This window comes from Asparagus officinalis, chromosome 4 (genome assembly GCF_001876935.1).
Source record: "Asparagus officinalis chromosome 4, Aspof.V1, whole genome shotgun sequence".
Lineage (NCBI taxonomy): Eukaryota > Viridiplantae > Streptophyta > Magnoliopsida > Asparagales > Asparagaceae > Asparagus > Asparagus officinalis.
Genome location: NC_033797.1, coordinates 17,249,932 through 17,270,914, shown reverse-complemented (window position 1 = coordinate 17,270,914; position 20,983 = coordinate 17,249,932). Strand labels below are relative to the sequence as shown.

The following is a 20,983-nucleotide window of genomic DNA, read 5'->3' as shown; positions in this document are numbered from 1 at the left end:
GAGCATCTGTCATAAGTTTAGAAGCAGGGGGTTCAAGCGTTAACTTCCGACGAGCTCTTTTGTCATACTGGGCTTCCTCAACTGGCCCCAGCGCCCTTTTTCCAAGAGCACTCTTACTCCGAGTCAGAATTCTTGAAGGTTCCACCACGTGAGTCTCCGGCACCCTGACCTCTTCCTGAGCTCGCTCCGGTGACTGTCGTTGTTCGCCCTCTGTAATTGACTTTTCATATGACAAATATTCGTTGGCACCTCGGGCACGAAACCTTTTAGCCTCTCTTTTCGAAGCATACCATTTGCGGATGGCCTTCAAACAAGATGTATTCATATTGTAAGAAGAAATCTGAGAAGCGGCCTGGTACCAGGTACAGAAGCTCAGAGAGGTACGGGTATTGGGCATCTTATGTGGCAGTCAGAATTTTGCTCCGGTACAACCAGCCACTGAGTAGAACCAAGCTCTTGCTCCTTCGTACACATTACCTGTGTATGCAAGAGTAGGGTTGGGGTTCCCAACATAGAGTTGATCATAGCCAAATTGCCGAGAAAAACGATAAGGTTGATACGGTTCAATGAAACACTTCCTCCCTTGTCGAAAAATAAGATAGCCCGGACGAATATTTATGAGCCACCAAAAGGCACCTCTGCTAAGCATGGTGAAAGAATTCGGTCCCGGAGTGTCTTGATGAAGTTCTCCATACGCACCACCCTCGAAAGCGGGAAACATGCAAGCGATCTCATAGTTATAATCCCGTCTCAATATTTCACGGAATTTAACTTGATACCAACCGGCCCGGAGTCGTCATTATCGGGGGACAATGCAAAACAAACCAAGATACTAAATAAATGTATGGCATCGGCACTCAAGGGGTTGGGGTCTGAATGATAGTCTTCCCGTCGGAATCCACTTTCTTGACAGCAACAAATTCGGAAGACAGTTCCCGCAAACCACTTTGTAAGCAGCACACCATGCCTGAAAGAAGATTCAAGGGTCGTCCATAAGCCAATAGAACGGCGGGATACAAAACTTCTACTGTAATAGCATCCACTGGCCTTGTGGGGACCACACAACGCTTCAACCAAAGAGTTAGAAAACCAGCAAACAAAGCCATGTCGGAGATTGGAACTTCTGCCTGATAGTGGAAACTTTCAAACGTGGTAAACGCCGGGAAGACATCCTCCTCAACCTCGCAAGTATAATGAGAAGTTGCGTCATTGATACGTTCGGTGATTTCCTCAAGGGTACTGGCCGCTAAGCGAGTCACCTCAGCTTCTTTGTCCCACAGATTGTGAAAAAGATATTCCGCCCATTGTCCTTGTTTCATGCCGCTTGCTCTTTTCCCAGTAATTTGTGCACATATCTGGAAATGGCACATCAATTCCCAGTAAGTGTCATAGATTTCGGGAGCACCATTTTTCAGGATCTCTAGTTCCCTGCTTCCGGGAACAAACTCCTCATAAGGCAATTCTCCAAAAGACAGTCCAGAAATCTCAAACATTTCGTGGAGAGCGAAGCCCAGTTCACCAACTGGAGTGAAAAAGGTGCCGGTGTGAGGATTGTAGAATTCCAGCATAGCGAAGAGTCCGCTGTAATTCGGAGGAATGCCGTATCGAGTGGCCATTATTGGAACTCTCAAATCCGAAATTCTCAAGGGTTCTTTTAGTTCCTCCAAGACGAAATTTATCATCCGGGCCCACCAGTCCGCATCACTGGAGTGAACCCAAGTAGGGGCCCTGAAATCCCGAGCAGGGAACTCTCCTTTGACAGAAATGAATGTTCTGATAAACACCTCCGCCAACTTAGCAGACTCTCCGACAGGGTGCTCTTTTTGGAATAAACCTTGCTTCAAAGCCATGAAATTATTGAAACCAGCGGGATGAGTACCCCGATGAGTGATGTGCCCCGTAGCAACACCGCCTTGGTCTTGAACAAGTTCCCAATTCATCGACCGCGGGATAGAAGCGCACTGATAATAAGAGATCGGCCACATCCGCTCCAAATTGGGAAGGAAAAGACGACGGTTGTTGACTACCTTCAGCCATTTGTAATTCCCCTCGGACATCCGCTTGGGGTCCATTTTTACAGAATCCCCGAATAGGAAGGACGGCTTCTTTAAAATCTCACGCTCTGCGGTTTCGAATTTGGCATTTGTAACCAAAGACCTGAGAGTCTCAGGAAAGGCTTGAGTGATGAGCTTCGACCGTTCTTTGTGGGTGTTCTGAAACACTGGATATTCAAAGGCGAAGCTGAAGATTGTATTCTTCTCCGCACCTCCCGCATGACCGAAGTAGTGGTTGAAAGAAAGAGGCTCTTTGGAGTAGCATACTGCAAATAGAAAAGTTAGTCAGAAGAAGTCCAACTCAAAAATATAAAGCTCAGACTGGCGTCCAGGTCATTAAACGCAGGGTCTCAACCCGTATCTAAAGTTTCGAACGCAAGCTGTAGACCTGCGTTCGGATTATTGAACGCAAGGTCTCTAAAATTTTGAACGCAAGGTTCGGACATGCGTTCGGAAACCCGAACGCAGGGTCTCAACCTGCATCCAAAATTATAAACACAGGGAACGATGGAGCTAGCCATACGTTTAATTGGTAAACACTGAGAATTATCTCTCGAGTTTAAAGATGGAATACGGATCGCCAATCAAGGGTCGAAAATGGGAGATCTGCTGAACCCACCCCCAATGGCTCAATCTTACCGTTAGTTGAAGAAACCAGCGACGAAGGCGCGGGGATTTGATCGTCCCCAGAGGTTCTAGCCGAAGAAGCACCCTGAGCTTCGGCGATCTTCGATTTGGACGCCATTTTCTTCTTAGGTCCCATGGCAATTGTGGCGAAGAAGACGAAGATGGGCAAAGTATTTAGGAACGGATTTTTTTTTCTCCTCCGTTGAAGCGCTGGAGAAGATGAACAGTAGCCCTGTTTAGAAATCAAGTAAGAAAGGAAAAAAGTTGAATGACTTTTTGATTTGACCTCAGTGGTCCATTTATAAACAGCTGTAGCTGTCATATCGAAACGAGATTTTAGGTAAAATCTCACCTGAAACGTGATTCTCGCGTTTTCAAATGAAGGGGGAGGGGGGTTTTCAACTCCCAAACGCACCCTCATGATCAAATAGTCGAACGCATGATTTAGACGTGCGTTCTGATGACCGAACTCAGTCTACCACATAAATAACTCCTTCAAAGGGGTAAATATCCCAAGTAATAATCAGACGACCGAGATCATTTTACCTCAGACGAGCTGACCAAGAAGATTCTTCCGAAGCTGTCTCCCTGACTAAGCTGGGGATGAAAGTCTGTTCATACAAGCTGAAGTCTCTAAGCCATTGTTAGACGAATCAAACAAGAAGGAGGATGTCGACCAAAATTTGCCTAAAGCCCCGAGATGCTCTACTTCAGTCTACATGGAATAACATTTAATCAGCAAAGTTTTGGGATCCAAAGTATTTGCGAAAATTCGTCCCAGTTCAACGCGAACTTTCGAAAACTTTGAGGGGGTTCTGTAAGGCTGTCTAAAAATCACAATAGATAGCTGAGTCTCCATCGAACAACTGATGATGGAAGTTACAATCTGCGACTTCCAGAAGGCTACAATTCGAAGATTTCACATGTCAAAGAAGTTAAAGCAAAGATTACAAAACGACAGTCTTTAGCAATACTCTGACAGAAAGGGATTACAAATCAATGATCTCTTCAAACCAAGACGTGGAAGTCCTCCCGCGTACCATCATCAAGACACTACACCGATTCAATCACCTACGCCGTTCAACAGCTACAAACACGAATGCAGCTTCTTATGTGAGATGATTGATCTTGATGGCTGCGACAACAACATGACTAATATTATATTAGCAACCATTAGAGGTGCCTGATGAGCAGTGTAATGATATTCGACACACCTGCAGTGGAGATCATGACCTGCAGTTGATAGAGCGTTATGAGATGCTTCAATTGTCACAAATGGCTGAATAAGGCCTTCTTTACTGGTCATTGGTGTCATCCATATATAAAGACAGAGAAATCTAAATACTGCAAATAATCAACAGCTCAACGCAGCTCCATCGCTGCCTCAACGCAGCTCCATCGCTGCCCAACGCAGCCTATCAATCGCTGCCAACGCAGCTCATCCATCACTTGCCCAACCCCACAGCCGATCGTCGCTGCATACGCAGCTGCAATCACTGCCAGAACGCAGGTCAAGGTTCTGACTCATTCAAACAACTTCGAAGCTGTTCTTCACCCACGATCTGAGGAGTGGCTTTAGTGGGTTGTTACACCCGACTAATGGGGTAACTAAACCCCCATTTCGGCGCGGATTATGGGGGCAGTTACACCCCTAATCCCCCTATAAATAGCAACAAACTCAACAGAGTTAAGGATCGGATTTTTGATAATCAGATCAGGGGCGGATTTTCGTTGAGAGGATCTTTCAGGCGACGTTGGATTTTGGAGAAGATCTTTCGATCAGATCTTTCAGAATCAGAAAAGGAGGATTGACTCCTTACACAGTCTGGGAAATCAACAGACGGAGGAACTCTAAACCGTCGATATTTGGCTTATTAACCGAATTATTTTCGGTTCAAACAACTCTATCATTAGAATTTGTTACTTGTTCTGAATCATCAAACTCGTCAAGAGTTATCAACCAGACAAGACAGTTGTTCCAGTGAGTATAGATATTCGGATCGTCAACGAGAAGCAAACTCGGCGCAAGCATTCGAGGGAGGCATCTCATCGCTACCAAGAAGAACCCAGAATTAAACAAAGGAGAGAATCCCGATCATTCTTTTCTCTTTTGTAATCGGAAATTCAATTGTAATAGAGAGTTGAGAGAGTTGTAAACATTCTTTTTCTAAACAAGTTAGAAAGAATAAAAAAATCAAATACAGTTCTTTCATTATTTTCTTATTTGCAAATTTCCCACAAACAACCTTCTAGTAAACTCAAGGGCTTCATCACCAACACTGTTCGAGTTATAAACCCTATCACATCACCTATAACTACTATGTCAAAGTCCTCAGGTACTCCTTTTCCCATTGCTTATTATGTAAATTGTGATAAGTTTTCTGTGAGACACACCCGTTTTTTTGGCAGCAATTACTGTAGGCACTGAACCCATATCCTTTAAAGAAGTTGTTAAGGACCCTGGTTGGTGGAAAGCAATGCAAGAAGAAATAGATGCCCTTGAGAGAAACGGGACTTGGACTTTAGAGGACCTTCCACCCGGGAAGAAGGCAATCGGGTGTAAGTAGGTCTATAAAGTCAAGTATCGATTTGATGATATGGTTGAACGATTAAAGGGGTGCCTAGTAGTGTACGGGAAGCGACAAGTTGCAGGAATTGACTTCAATGAAACATTTGCCCCTGTAGCTAAAATGGTCACGGTTCGAACATTTTTGGCTATAACGGTGGCAAGAAATTGGGAACTGCACCAGATGGATGTGCATAATGCCTTTCTACATGGAGATCTTGATGAGGAGGTATATATGCAACTACCTCCTGGTTTTAATTCTGCTGCTTTGGGTAAGGTGTGTCGATTAGGTAAGTCATTGTATGGACTCCGGATAGTGCCTCAGAATTGGTTTGCTAAGCTCTCGACTGCTTTGAAGGATATTGGTTTTCAACAATCTTATGCTGATTACTCATTGTTTAGTTATTCCAAGGGTGATGTTGCTTTACATGTTCTTGTGTATGTGGATGACATTATAATCACAAGTTCTTCTTCTTTGGCAATCGAAAAATTCAAGCAACAACTAAGTGAGAGATTTCATATGAAAGACTTGGGCGTTCTCAAGTATTTTCTTGGTATTGAAGTAGTACGTGGGAAGGACAATTTGTTTCTTTCACAACGCAAATATGTTCTTGACATTGTAAGTGAGGCTGGATTACTTAGAGCACGCTCTACTTCTACACCCATGGAACAAAACCACCACCTTGCCACTATCAATGGTGCCGTCTTTGATGATCCGAAGAAGTACAAGCATCTTGTAGGGCGCCTAATCTACTTGATGATTACACGGCCTGAATTGTGTTACTCCGTACATATATTAGCTCAGCTTATGGGTGATCCTTGTGTTGAACATTGGGACGCAACTTTGAGAGTTTTGCGGTATCTGAAAGGTTGTCCTGGACATGGTATTTTGCTGCACGGGGAGAGTAATTTTTAACTCTATGCCTTCTGTGATAGTGACTGGGCAAGTTACCCTATGACTCAGAGATCATTAACTGGCTACTTTGTTTTGTTAGGCTCTTCTCCTGTCTCTTGGAAAATGAAAAAAATAGCCAATTGTTTCTCGATCTTTTGTAGAGGCCGAGTATAGGTCTATGGTCACTGCTACATGTGAGTTAAAGTGGTTGAAATCCCTTTTGGCTTGTTTTGGGATACAACATGGGTGTCCCATGCGATTGTTTTGTGATAGTCAAACTGCTCTCTATATAGCGGCTAATCCGGTTTTTCATGAAAGAACGAAACATATAGAAATGGATTGTCACTTTGTTCGTGATGCCTTGCAAGATGGAACAATTTCTACGTCTCATATTCGGACTGGTGCACAGCTAGCAGATATTTTGACCAAGGTTCTTGGTAAATCACAGTTTTATTTACCCTCTCACAAGTTGGGGATTTGCAATCTCCATGCTCCAACTTGAGGGGGAGTATTAGTGGAAATAACGTGTGAATATCTTTGTGATTATTATGTAAATATTCCATAGGCTAGGCTATGTTAAGATGAGTTGTATGATTGATATACTTTCCTAACTTAGCTTATTTGATACCTAGTTTAGCTTTGCTACTTATGTAAATCTTCTAGCTGTACAAGGAAAGATAGAATTAGCTTTGTGTATATATCCCAAGGCTACGACCAAAATTAATAAAATGAAAATCTTTTCCACAAAACTCTATTAGTTTGATGATGAATCTGGGCTCTGGATGAAACCTGTGAAGGACATCGATCGGGGGATGTGGCATTGTTCACATGCCATCGGTATTGCTCGTGTGTTCGCATCGGTGAATGCCCTTAATTTGTTGGACAAGAACTATGCTTATCTTGGTGGTTATCCATCTCGCGGCTTGTTTCATTTCATGATGGTTTATAATGTAGCATACGGATTAGAAGCTGAATACTTCAGGCGAATTGAGAGTGAATCCGATACAATCGTCAAGATAATTAGTTTCAAATTGGTTTTTCCCCAGCTTGTCCAATGGAATTTAGTCGGATCTATTTAGAGCTTAACTCGTGTGTGTGTGTGTGTTTCTTAAATTTTTTCTATAATGGGTTAATCGTAATCTTTTCTTTATTCTGCATTTTAATTCTTCATCTGTTATGTTGGTTATTCATCTTCTCTAGTAGATAATGTTTGCGTGTTTATACTAGTAACTCTCGTTGAATTTAATCTTAAACTTAAAGATATATGTGCATGCTCCGTGTGCAACTTTTTTTCTGTTGTGGGGATGGAGAATAATTTGACAAATCATGTTGTATCTATAAAGAAAATTGTCAGCTCTGGTGCAAACAAATCTTGTTATCTCAACCTGCAAGAACAATAAATCCTAGCTATTAATTAGTTTTTGGTTTTATACCTACTTAAATTTACTTACATAGGGGCTGTTTGGTTCGTTTCCTTGATATAGAGAAATGCAATTCCATGTAAAGAAACACAAGTTTTGAGTTTTCCAAACTTTTTCAAGAAATAGATTGTTTTGCTTTGGTTCGCACATAAAAAATGGTGGGAAACCAATGTATTTATTTTTCTTGTGTTTGGTTCGCATAGAAAAAAAAGGAAAACTTTTGTAAACAAAGCAGAAAAGGAAAAAAATCTGATGTGGCAGAGTTTTCATCAATTTCACTTGGTTGGGGAAGGAAATCGGAGAGGGAAAAAAATCTTAGTTGGCGGCGATTTCAGCAGAGTTTTCCCTCTTCCATTCGAGCGAACCAAAGCGGTACAAAGAAATGGACGAAAACAAAAAAGCTGACGTGAAGGGCTAAAAATCTGACGTGAAGGGGTTTTCTGAGTTTTCCATCCTTTATAATAGCGAACCAAACAGCCCCATAGGTGAAAAGGAAAACATAACAGATTATCATAATAATACAATTTAAAACCTAAGGAAAATAGAATAAACATCTAATTGGGATTCTAGAAAATAATAGGAATGAAAATTATAATTTCAAATCATCATGGTTTCAAGATTTTATTTTATTTTTAACGAAAATTTCAAATTCTTTTTATTATAATAGATTTTCACTTATAAAAGAAAGATATATAATCGCAATTAATCTAATTATCGGATGATTTCAATCCCATATTTGTAAAACTTGGATCATCTCCACCATAAGAAAGTAGTGAAAAGACCACTATTTTTGGGAGTTGTTTGGTTCACATGAAATAGACTTACAACAATAAATATAGCAACAAAATTTCTATTTACAATGTTTGGTTTACAACAAGATAGTTGGTTATGGCACTAGAAGAAAAGCGCACATCCTAGACGGAATATTCTAAACAAAAATTTTCCCGTCTAGGATGATATTAAACTAGACAGAATATTTTCGTTTAGGGGGGGTTAGTCACCTAGAACTTTTTAAGTAGAACTGGGATAATTGGTAAAGTGGGATAATATTAGCAAATTCTAGTGATAACTATAAAATATAATGCAATAAAGCATCACTATTCATCTCAAATAATAAAATAATTTACAAATAAATAAAAATTTAAATCCCTAGAGTGACTCGACTTCCATCATCCCACATGGTTTCTATCATCCCACATGGCATCTGCCATAGAATTTCTCCAAGCTCCTATAACTGCTTGTTGAGTCTGTAACTCGTCTTCTTTATCGGAGTCATCGTCTGCATCAGCAACATTTCGTGGAGCTTCTAGTGGAGGATCATAAATGTCAAAGTTCAAATCTCATAACATCATAAAGAAAAAAAAAAGCATTTTTCAGCCATTAACCCTTTGGACCAATCTCATCATGATCGCTGAAACCAAATTAGCAAATAAATGAAATGTACACAGGAATCATCCATGGCCACTAAACAGATGATCGACAGGTGAACTATAAATATCCTAATCAATTTACTGAGCTGATTTAATAATAATAGATATCACCATTAACCATTCAACATCTAATCATTAATGTGATCGCAAAGTTTCTTTCTAACTTATAAAAAAAACATAAATAGCCCGCATATCTTTAGCACTAACCCACCAACACTATATTCTTAACCTAAACCACTGTTGTGGAGAGAAAACTTAGATCAAACAAATAATAATAAAGTAATTTAACGTCAAAAAGCTATCAATAAAGTAATACATCTTGAAGATAATAATAAAAGATCTAATCATCACAAAAACAAAGTAAAGACAGAAAAATGAACGGATGATTGACTTCATGGCAGAGAAATTTTCTAGGCGGAGAAACTAACCAAGAGGGAGGGAGACAGTGTTTCACTTTTTTTTCCCAATTGTATTCTTTCCAATGCGTGGGATAATTTGAGAGAGGAGAACTTATGGTTATATATATATGTAGTATAATTTGTGGGATAATTATGACCAATTATCACAATTCTAATTCTAGTAGAATTCTACTTGACTAACGCACCAAAAAAATTATATAATTCTAGTTCTACAAAAGTTCTACTTGACTAACACTATAAAAAAATATCATACTTCCTAAATCTATGTGACTAACACCTTAAAAATTTATCCCACAAATTATCTCAGTTCCAGTTTTAAGTTCTAGATGACTAACCACCCCTTAGGATATTCCGTCTAGGATAAATTATCCTAAATGGAAATTTCCATCTACAATAACAATGTAGACGGTTTTGTTATTTTATTTTTTTTTAAATTGGCTAAGTATCCTAGATGAGAATTTTCGTCTAGGATACATCCTAAACGGAATATCCTAGATGTAAATTTCTGTCAAGGATTGACGGGCATTTTAAATTTTCATTTTCGACCGGCCTTCAGATCCCGCTGCTCAAAAAATTACCCCCTTATTTATCAAAAACCCTCTCAAAATTTTCATTCCCCCTCTTTCTAAAAACTTCCAAACCTTGAGCTTCCCTCCTCCCCGTCGTCGGCTGCATCCCCCCTTCATCGACGGCGTCTACGTCCGCAACGACGCCAACCCCTATTCTAGGGATGGCAAAATGGATCCAAAACCAATTGTCCACCCATATCCACCTGCCAAATAAACCAACCAAACCCACCCATTTAATTAAATGGGCCATAAATAGGTGAGTATAGTTTCTATTAAAGATAAATGGGTCATTAATGGGTGTGTTATTACCCACCCATTTGCCCATTTAGATGGATATTGTTTTATAAACACCCTCAACGCTTCAAAAATTACAAAACTTATTTTTAAAAGTTAAAAATTATAAAAAACACTTAAAATGACTAACAACCCCTTAAAATTTTGAGATTTGCAAAAAATACCCTCAAAGTTTAAAATATTATAAAAACATCCTTAAGAGTTAAAAATTATAAAAAAAACTATCAAAATTTTCTAACCTCACAGATGACACATGAAATTCAAAAATTACCAACAGCCCCCTGAAATTTTATAATTTACAAAAAATACCCTTAAAAGTTATAGAAAATGAGAAAAACACCCTCAAGACTTTAAAATTACCAAACAATCTTAGAGTTTTCTAAACTTGCAAATGACACATGAAATCTAAAATTTTTTAATAGTCCCCTATAAATTTAAAATTTGTAATTAACACCCTCAAAGTTTTACATTTTTAAAAAAACACCCTCCATAGTTTAGAATTACAAAACCATCCTGAAATTTCAAAACCTACAAATGACACATAAAATCCAAAAATTACTAGCAGCCCCCTGTAAATTTATAATTTACACAAAACACCCTCAAAATTTAAAAATTGTAAAAAGCACCCTCAAGAGTTCAAAACTACAAAACAATCTTAGATTTTTCTAAACTTGCAAATGACACATGAAATCTAAAAAAATTTGGTAGTCCCCTATAAATATCAAATTTGCAAATAACACCCTCAAACTTTTAAAAATTGCAAAAAACACCCTCAAGGAATTCCTTTTGGTAGTCCCCTATAAATATACGCTTATTCACCTTCACAGGTTCACTAAAATTACATTTCATGTATTCTGCTTTACTTCCACTAATTCTATTAATGATAAGCAACTGTTGTGTGTAATAAAATTATACAAAAGGTGATCCCAGGAATTCCTTTTGGTAGTTATTGTCCATATGCTGTCGATATGCAAACATACGGGATTGATGTAGTAATTTGAGAACTTGCATGCATAATCTCATAGTATATGACATTATGAAATCATAGTCCAATCTGTACCCACAGGCTAAATGCTGAAGAGTTAATCATATGTGATAACTTAATAATGTCTATCTGCAGTTGGCAAAGCCCCACAAAAGAGATTTTCCCAAGTAGTCGATTCAACTGAGAAAGAAATATTTACAGAAAACCCTCTGAAAGTTTGCAGAAACCCACCTTGAAAGTTTGTAAAAAACCCTCTGAAAGTTTATAGAAACCCCCTTGAAAGTTTACAGAAACCCCCTGAAAGTTTGCAGAAAACCCTCTAAAACTTACATATATAGAAGCATCATAATCATAACTAAATGGGTTATTGGGTCACCCATGAACCACCCATTTAGTAAATGAGTGGTTAAGAAGTGACCTATTTAACAAATGCTAAATGGGTCATAAATGATCAAGTAGTCATAAATGTGCCCACCCATTTATGGCCCAACCAAGACCCAACCAAAACCACTCATTTATGGGCCTATTCGAACCCGGCGTGGGCCACCACTTCTTCGACGGCGTCGAGATGATCCACTCTGTCAGGATCCGCACGACCAGGCCTCTTCCGCTTGGTCGACCCCTCGCACGGGACTGGCGTCGCCAACGCTGGCCTCATCAAGGGTCAAAATTGATTCCTCCGCTTTAGATAAACTCTCTTCTCAATCGAAGAAACCCTCTTCGATCTCTCCCCCCAAAACCCTACCACCCACAAACCCTAAATTTCTAACCATTAATTTCTGCAGCAATGACCATTTAGCCATTAATTTCTCTAAAGGAGGTTATGGGAGTTGAGGTATTTGCCCTCATTTTGGTTAATTTTTGTTATTTTCAATTTAGTACATTTATTAAAGCGATAGCAACAGTTTAATTGAGTTATTCCATTGGATTTTATCTCTTATCTGGCAGTTTTTGGTTGCCAAGAATTGTAAGATTAGTTATCACTGACCTATTTTACTAATCTGTAAATATGCAGGAATGAAGTATTGATTTTGTCGATGATGGTTCTTGAATGTATTTGCTTAAAAGTTTAGCTAAACTAAACTATTTTGTAGTTCACCACAGTTCACTTGTAATAGCTGTGCTCCTAGTTGTATAGGGAGGTCGTAATTAGTGGTACTGAGGAATGAGAACTTCCCCTTTTTAGATTTACCCGCTATTATTCTGTTAAAAGAGAATTAAATATGGATTTCTTGTACATGCTTCAAGTTTTTGCACAGATAAAAATTTCAAAATCTTTATATGTATCAGCAGGTTATTTTGAGGGGAAGGAGCTGGGAGGAGAATTCAGGGGAGGGGAAGGAGAAGGGGAAGAGTAAGGTTGATCAGCAGGCTATTTTGAGGACCCAGGTAACACTAAATATTTTGCAATGTGAATGAGTTTAGATTTGATGATGAATGTGTTGAGATTGGAAAGATAAGATTTTTATGCAAATGTGATATGTGACGTTGAGTAAACTTCACTTCTTGATCAGTAATTCAACCTTGATAGAAATGTTTCATTGAATTTTAGAGCTATTATTAGCTTATCTAAACACTGCATTGTACATGTGCATTGGCTAGTGTGTTTTCTGTGCTAAAATTTACTTCTGATATCTGGTTAATCTTATAACAGGTATTTATCCTCCACAAGTGAAAGTGTTTGCGTTAAGGCAGTTGTTGAAATTTGAAAGACACTTTGTTTCAGAAATCATCGACTTTCAGGTAAATATCAGCTACACAGTTCAGAAATTTACCTCAGTTCACTTAAGAGTTTAGAAATTTACCTCAGGTAAATATCAGCCACGTTCATAAAGTTGTTTAGTTGATTCAAGCCCTGAACAACTTTTTATGGTTTAATGGGAGTTGCATTTAATATTTATTCCTATCCATGCTCGGTTATTCTTCTTGTTTAGTGTACAAATTGCTTCCCATTTTATGATTTCTAATATTACATAAAGTTGACAAGGAAGATGTCCGAACATGCATGAGGCAATAAAGCAATAAAAGCAGAATATAGGAAAGTTTACTTTTAGCAGTGACAAGAGTGTACAGATCAAATGGCGAAGAAATACCTATATCGTTCTTGTTTCCGTTCTAGCCTCTAAACACAAACTGGCATCATAACCATACTCATTGTTAGATAATATCTAAAATATTGCAAACAAACAAGGCAGCAATAGTCAACATCAAGAAAAAGATAACAACAATTCGAAGTAGTAAAATCATCTAATATACTCAAATACCAAAATACAAAATTTGTAAAAAGAAATAGCCAAGTAAAATGAATCAGCCAAAGTGCAACAACAAGAAATCAACCGTCAAATATAAAAATTAGGCATAATAACTTAATAAGTAAAATCTGGAATCTTGCTGCTGCAACTAAGCTAATATGGATGGTACATCTTAAAAAAGATCTTCTTTGGATCGATCAAATGGGTTCATAGCACTTATTTACAACAAACAAATATCTGGCTTTATATTTCTGCTTGGATGCTCTCGAAATATACATCTTGTGCCTTTATATTTGGCCCTCTCATTGTATTGTACTTATTCATCAAAACTTTGGTAGCCTCATCTCCATCTCTAACTTATAACTTGAGTAAGATGTATGCAGACACTAACAAGAAAGCTTGTTAGGAATCCATCCTATGCTCTTTCTTCGAGTTTTGCAGATGAGCCAATGGAGATACCCCTCCAATGTATCACTACCTTATAAAGGGTATAGGTGAGTATTTTTGTGATACAAACCATGAAGTTCTTTTATGAATACTTACTAAGGGATACTGATGTGAGGGTATTTTGAAATTGTAACATGGATGAAGATTGGGAAGATAATGATGGTGCTCTCAATGCGATAATGATGTTATTCTTCATAAGTGAATAAACATTTGATTTTTTGAGTCACTCATTAACTCCATCTTTGCAAAATTTATCCTGAAATTTTCATGAAAACTTATCTGATATATGCGATAGTGTTCATCACTAAGCTTGATAATACTCCTTCATTTTTCAGGTACTATACGATTATTGAAGCCGATCACATCTTTTTTATTGTAAATCAAGAGAGAGCAGGAGTACAGTTCAGCAATTTGAATTAGAAGCTCTCAATATGCTGAGTGTAATACTAATTATGACTTGAAGCATTGAAAGTTCTCTGCGGTTCCGATTGTAAATAAACATATAAATAGAAAATTAGTTATTATCTATGTAAACAATTTATGTATCACGTTCCTTTTGTTAATAGAGATTATTAGAGTAGTTGGAATCTTTGTAATGCTAAATTAATGTAGTTCATCTTGGTATAATCTTACTTGCAGAATCGATGTTTCATTTTTTTTGCTTAATTCTTCAATGCACAAAGTAGATTCCTAACCAGGCAAGCAAAAAAAAATAAAAAATTGTAGCATAAGTATCCTAGACAGAAATTCTGTCTAGGATACTTACTATCTTAGACGAAATTCATTTCCGTCTAGGATAGTAGGTATCCTAGACGGAATTTCCGTCTAGGATACATCCTAGACGGAATTCATTTCCGTCTAGGATATTTCGTCTATGATGCTTTCTAGACGGAAATTTCATCTAGATACTGCATCCTAGACGGAATTTTATTGGACCAACATGCTAGACGGAATTCTGTCTAGGATAGACATTTTAGACAGAAATTTGACTATCCTAGACGGAATTTTCCGTCTAGGATACTCCGTTTTTTACCAGTGTGCTAACTAGATTTACTTTTTGTAGAGAAAAGTTTTAGTATTTGTTGTGGCCAAATTGGCCACAACTAGTATTGCAAGTTTGCATTAGCTAAAAAACTAATATCATGTTAGCAAATTAGTGAATTCTACCCTAAAAAGTATACATCTTTTTACATTTTTAGAGAAACAAACACTTTATTGCAATGGATATGCATTTCCTACTATTAAAAATTGTAAATCTATTAACTTTTACAACTAACCAAATATTAGATTTGGAATTGGAAATATATTTTCCACAACAAAAATGTAGATAATTTGGTATTTATTTCTTGCAATAAATGGATCATGCAACATTTCTTGCGTGCAACGTTTATTACAATTACAATTGTAGTGAACCAATAGGCTCTTAATACCCATCATGAATTACATATTGAGTGATTATGATGCATTCTAAATCTAACACTTATCGTACTCATCTATATATTGTACTTATTCCTAATTTGCATTCAGAGAAAGAATTATAACCACCCATTAAATAATCAATAATTGTGATTAAGTAGTGGTCTCTCCATTATTTTTTTGATAGTGAAGAGAATATTTGTAGTCTACTCTCGTAAAAAAGACCTCCTTAAATATAGACTTCTATAGGTATCAAATTATAGTTTCAATCCCTTATTTGTAGTCTATAATATAGACTTCTATAGGTATCAAATTATAGTTTCAATCCCTTATTTGTAGTCTATACCAACGAAGTTCTCCTTTATCAGTCACTGATATCCTTCAACTCCCTAATCAGATCCCTAATCTCATCATTATCTGCCCAAACCCCAGCAATCCTACTACTAACTACATCATCTTCATTATCATCACGAGTCTTCTTTGATTCTTCCCGTTTCAAATCACAGCACTTGCAACCAAACCTTTCCAATGCAGATATCAACGCTGCATCCCTCGCTTCGATCCAAGCTCTCTCAAATGCCCACGATCTTTCTTCTTGCTCGTAACGCTCTAGCTTTTGCTTCTGCCATTGTTCGTCCCTTGAAGCTCTCTCTTCCTCCATCCTCTCTATTGAATTTACCATTTTGTCCATCCAAGATTCCTGTGCCTCCATCAACCTCCTCATTTGTTTCTCGACTAACTCTTTTATCTTTAAACTCCATGCATTAATTTCATCTCTTTTGATCTGTTCGTCTTCTTCTTCTTCGCTTGATGTTGAGCTGTCGAGAGATTGAATGGGTTGAGAGGGAGGAATTTTGTTGGTGATGTGCAGAGAATTGGCGGTGTTGTTTTCACCACAGAGTGCTTCTAATTGCTTGAAGAATCTATAGTGCTTTCCATGGTTGTTGCTTTGGTTGCTTGCTTTGGTTTTCTTGTAGTATTTGTATAGGTTGTCGAGTTTTTCTTTGCATTTCTTTCCGCTTCTTTGGTACCCATGTTCTTCTGCCATTATCCTGCAATCAATTGCAGAGAAAAAGCATATATAGTTCCTTTTATTTTGATTTATTCAGTGCTAAAAGGGATGATTACAAAACAAAAAATCCCTCCATATAGCTTTCACTTGTAGGAAATTGACAATTTTAAAAAAAATTTCCTAATATGTTTCCACACTCGAAAAATGAGTACTGTTATCAAATGCGTTTAAGTGAGAGTTTGTAATCTAACTTGTGAAATTTTTATTGAAAATAGACAGAGAGAATTCTTCTTGCTGGGTTTAGCATGTTTGGCTCATTGCAAAAACCAATTGCAGCAAATGTTGCATGAAGCATTTTTCAAGAAACCAGCTTCATAAATATTACATCGATCTTCTGCGAGGTGATAGGATTAGGCAAAGGATTTTCTTCAAAAATTTCCTAAAAGGATGCTGCCAAACATCTTGAAACTGAGATTAATAGGGGCTATTTTAAGTGAATGAAACTTTATAAAACAGTGTGAATGTAATATTTTTCTTGAGACTCGACAATACATGTAGTATAGGTATTTAATTCCAGATTCATGGCTTGCTTATAGGCCTAGTAGAAAGGGTTTCACAAATCTCTCTCTTGAGAAACACATATATAGCATGATTTAACTGCAATATTTGGCAGAAATAATAACATTAAATCTCACCTCTTTCCGTAAAACTATACTTAGGAACATGACCATTATTCTTAATGCATATCGTTTAGTATACGTACGTTAGCGCATATCATTCAGACTTCTATTAAAAATAAAACCATATCAAATTTGCTTCATTAAACTTTGGTCTGCAAGTTAATTAAATACCTGGAGACTTCATCCCAGAGGGGAGCCTTCTGAGCTGCAGGGTGCTGGAACTTGTGATGCAGGCGAGTCCTGATCTCCAGCAGCGTCAGCGTCTCCTGCCTCGGCCACCTCCCCTGCGAATACTCGTTACCGTTGCTGCAATTCTCACCCCCGTTGTTGTCGACGGCATTATTAGCACCAGAACCCAACATTTTCAGTTTTCTTCTTGCGTTCCACTGCTCTTGAAGCTTGAAGACGATGCTCCACCTTCTCACTACTTATTAAGCTCCACATGTAGGTAGGGTTGAAGAGGAATATAAATGTGACTACGATACAATATTCAGTATAGGGTAAATTTTGGAAAACCCCTTGGGTTCGGACGTTTATCAGATAGCCCCCTTAACTTTTAAAATGTCACAATTAACCCCAATTCTGTGGTTCTTAGAAAACCTCTTCAACTTTCAACATTTTCCGGTAAAAATATCCCCTTAAGTGATTTTAAACATCCATGTGAATATTGAAGTTAACTTGCTTCATTTGAGAGGATTTTTTTTTAATGTGAAATTTTGGAGGGTTTTTTAAGAACCTAAAACTTAGGGGTTTTGTCACATTTTGAAAGTTAAGAAAGTTATTTGAGAAATGCCTAAACTTAAGGGTACCCTTTAGTATATGTGTATCGATGTATATGAATATAAATATAACTATAGATATGGTTTTACTAGGAAAAAAAATTATATACATGTCCCTGAAAGTGGATGTGGTAAGAAATCGATCAGATTGGTGGGTGGGAGGAAAAACAACCCCAAATTTGCATAGATCATAGGCTACAGGAGGAAAAAGAACCCCAAATTTGCATAGATCATAGGCTACAAATTAACTTGTAAAATTCACAGGTTTATTCGATACGCCTAAAAATCCATAATTAGACCTCTGAAACATTAAAATTAGTTTCAGACCATGTAATAAAAGGAAAAAATAATTACAATTGTATTATCAATCAAAAATAAATGACTATCTAATAAAGGGCTAAAATACCAAATTGGTATATTTATACGAACGCTTTTGTCTGTTTGGTATTTTTAAAAACTCCGGCGACGACAAGGTATTAAAGCTCGTCCTTTTTGTCAATAAGGTACTTTTCTCAAAACCCCAACGAGAAATTTTGTTTTTAACCCCCTTATCTCCAAAAATTATTAAATTTGTGCCCTCCCTCTCCTCCTCCTCCTCCTCCTCCTCTCCCATTCCTCTCCCTCCAGCGCACCATAGTCCTCCACCTCCTCTCCTCCGTCCCCATCTCCCTCCTCCGGGTCAACCTCGGCCCCCTCATCCCCTCCCTCTCCTCCTCCTCCTCCTCCTCCTCCTCCTCTTGAGAAAATTTCTCATCTAAAGTCTTTCATTAATTTTCTTCTATGCAGGGGATCAAATAGCTCGTAAAAAGAAATCAAACTGACTGTAAATTACATTGAAATCATGAAATTTAAAAACCTTTTTCTCATGTACACTAATCTAGTAAATGTTTCAACTCTAATAAACTTTGAGAGAGTGAAGAACGTACCTAGAGCAATGTAGCCATAAGACCCAGCTATGGCAGACATACACTCAGAAGTCTCAGAATCCTGTAAGAACTTTGCCAGCCCAAAATCAGCAACATGAGCTTCCAAATTCGAATCCAGAAGTATATTATTCGACTTCACATCACGGTGAAGGATCAAGGGAGAACAATCGTGGTACAGATAGCACAATCCCTTGGCGGCCTCCACTGCAATCTTATATCTAGCATCCCAATGCAAAAACCCTCCTTTTTTGCCATGAAGAAGCTCGCCAAGACTCCCATTAGGCATATACTCGTACACCAAGAGATTGGTTTCATGATTTGAGCAAAAACCCAGCAGCCTAACGATGTGTCTGTGTCTGATTCTGCTCAGAGTTTGGATTTTAGCGTTGAACTCATGATCGTGTGAGGATGCCCGACTCATTGCTGGGAGTCTTTTAACGGCCACGTGATCGCCATTAGGCATCGAGCCTTTGTACACAATCCCGGCTCCTCCTTTGCCGAGGTTGACCCAGAGGAGGGAGATGGGGACGGAGGAGAGGAGGAGGACGATGGTGCACTGGAGAGAGAGGGGAATGAGAGAGGAGGAGGAGGAGGAGAGGAAGGGCACAAATTTAATAATTTTGTGAGATAAGGGGTTAAAAACAAAATTTCTCACATGACTTTTGAGAAAAGTGCCTTATTGACAAAAAGGACGACCTCGCCGGAGTTTTTAAAAATACCAAACTAGTAAAAGCGTTCGTATAAATATACCAATTTGGTATTTTAGCCTCTAATAAAGTATATATCGATAGTTAACATAAGAGAAGCTTCCATAGCTTGCAATCTGAGTGGTGGCAACTACGATTGTAAATGAACATTCTTATCAGTTTCATGTACTTTTTACAGGAACTACATTTGTAAATATCCATATGTTATGGTCTATGATATTATGCATATTTGTGCACAAATTGCACATGCAAGAATTGCTTCAAGGATCAAGATCCTCTCTACAACTAAAAAGTAGTGGAGAAACTAGTGCTTTTCTTAGCCATTGACTTGTTAATCGAAAGGTGTGATTTGCAGTATTGAGTGTGAAATAGGAATGAGCAATTTAATAGGGTTTTTTATTTTATGATGATTATTATTGAACCTTCTAACCATCCGGGTCACTCATGGTGAGTCGGCAAGTACAATCTTTAGAATGAATTACAATTGTCCATCACCATTTATTGAGTAATAAATGGTCTATATTAAAAGAGTGTGGTTTCTCCACAACTTGTTACTAGCTAGAAGAGAGGATTTGAGTCCTTGCTTCGTGCTCATAGGGCTATTAACAAAGTAACAACTAGAAAAGAATATGATGTCTCCTTCGGTAAGCAGGATTATGACGAAGTGAGAGTGGAGTGAAACAAAAATAGAATGAAATGAATGTGAAAATAAAATGCTCATTTTCATTCTCACGTTTGCATGCGATTAGAGAATAAATGGTCTATTTTAAAAGAGTGTGGTTTCTCCACAACTTGTTACTAGAAGAGAGGATTTGAGTCCTTGCTTCGTGCTCATAGGGCTATTAACAAAGTAACAACTAGAAAAGAATATGATGTCTCCTTCGGTAAGCAGGATTATGACGAAGTGAGACTGGAGTGAAACAAAAAATAGAATGGAATGAATGTGAAAATAAAATGCTCATTTTCATTCTCACGTTTGCATGCGATTAGAGAACGAAGAGAGATTGCGATTTTTTTAGTATGAGTAATTAATAAATAATTTAGAAATATTTAATATGTATTTTAACTTTTTTACTTTAACTTAATTAAAAATGTTCATTCCTTACCAACCGACTAAGAAAGTAAGAATGCTCGTTCTAACAAAATAGTGAAACGAAAGAAAGTAGAGAACGAGCGTTTCTCGGCTCCTAGCGAGAGGTCTGAATTGAATGAGCTCATTACCCCCTCCGCGTCCCGAGAGAGGTCCTACAGTAGTTGAGAGGGAGAGGAGCGGGAGAACCGGATCGTGTCGGTTACGAAACAACTGCGAGCGCGTTTCGTGTCGTGTCGTGGGTTGTGAACGGTAGCAAGCTAGCTCCGATCTGAGCACACGTAACATCTGAACCAATGAAACCCACACGCGTGCTCATGTAAGGACGCTTGAGGTGACGCGTGCACGGTGAAAAATCAGAGGACTCACTACTCGCTAGCTTCTTTTGAAATTTTTACCGAAGCAGCGGCAGGA

At 38.0% G+C, this 20,983-nt stretch overlaps 2 protein-coding genes and 1 long non-coding RNA gene across 5 annotated transcripts; 1 reads left to right on the top strand and 2 right to left on the bottom strand.

Moving 5' to 3' along the window:
* LOC109836762 lies at positions 11,818-14,548 on the top strand. 3 transcript variants are annotated; one of them, XR_002246088.1, is made up of 4 exons: positions 11,818-12,095; positions 12,554-12,649; positions 12,915-13,003; positions 13,896-14,548. It is a non-coding gene; the product is annotated as an uncharacterized LOC109836762 (long non-coding RNA). The 3 variants fall into 3 exon arrangements; XR_002246086.1 differs by having other exon boundaries at positions 12,915-14,548; XR_002246087.1 differs by having other exon boundaries at positions 12,551-12,649; positions 12,915-14,548.
* LOC109836761 (trihelix transcription factor PTL-like) lies at positions 15,492-17,498 on the bottom strand. The gene is made up of 2 exons (XM_020404761.1): positions 17,239-17,498; positions 15,492-16,427 (listed from the first exon to the last, which is right to left on the bottom strand). The coding sequence occupies exons 1-2, from the start codon at positions 17,427-17,429 to the stop codon at positions 15,740-15,742; spliced, it is 879 nt and encodes a 292-aa protein (XP_020260350.1). The 5' UTR covers positions 17,430-17,498; the 3' UTR covers positions 15,492-15,739.
* Positions 18,597-19,235, bottom strand: LOC109838271 (leucine-rich repeat receptor-like serine/threonine-protein kinase BAM1). The gene is made up of 2 exons (XM_020406728.1): positions 18,773-19,235; positions 18,597-18,667 (listed from the first exon to the last, which is right to left on the bottom strand). The coding sequence occupies exons 1-2, from the start codon at positions 19,233-19,235 to the stop codon at positions 18,597-18,599; spliced, it is 534 nt and encodes a 177-aa protein (XP_020262317.1).

Excerpts from the sequence above, each read along its gene's own strand:
- LOC109838271 (XM_020406728.1), bottom strand. The coding sequence starts at position 19,235 with ATGCCTAATGGCGATCACGTGGCCGTTAAAAGACTCCCAGCAATGAGT. Across the intron at positions 18,668-18,772 it reads TTATGGCTACATTGCTCTAG|TCAGTTTGATTTCTTTTTAC; the intron begins GTACGTTCTTCA and ends TGTAATTTACAG.
- LOC109836761 (XM_020404761.1), bottom strand. The coding sequence starts at position 17,429 with ATGTTGGGTTCTGGTGCTAATAATGCCGTCGACAACAACGGGGGTGAG. Across the intron at positions 16,428-17,238 it reads CTCTGGGATGAAGTCTCCAG|GATAATGGCAGAAGAACATG; the intron begins GTATTTAATTAA and ends AATTGATTGCAG.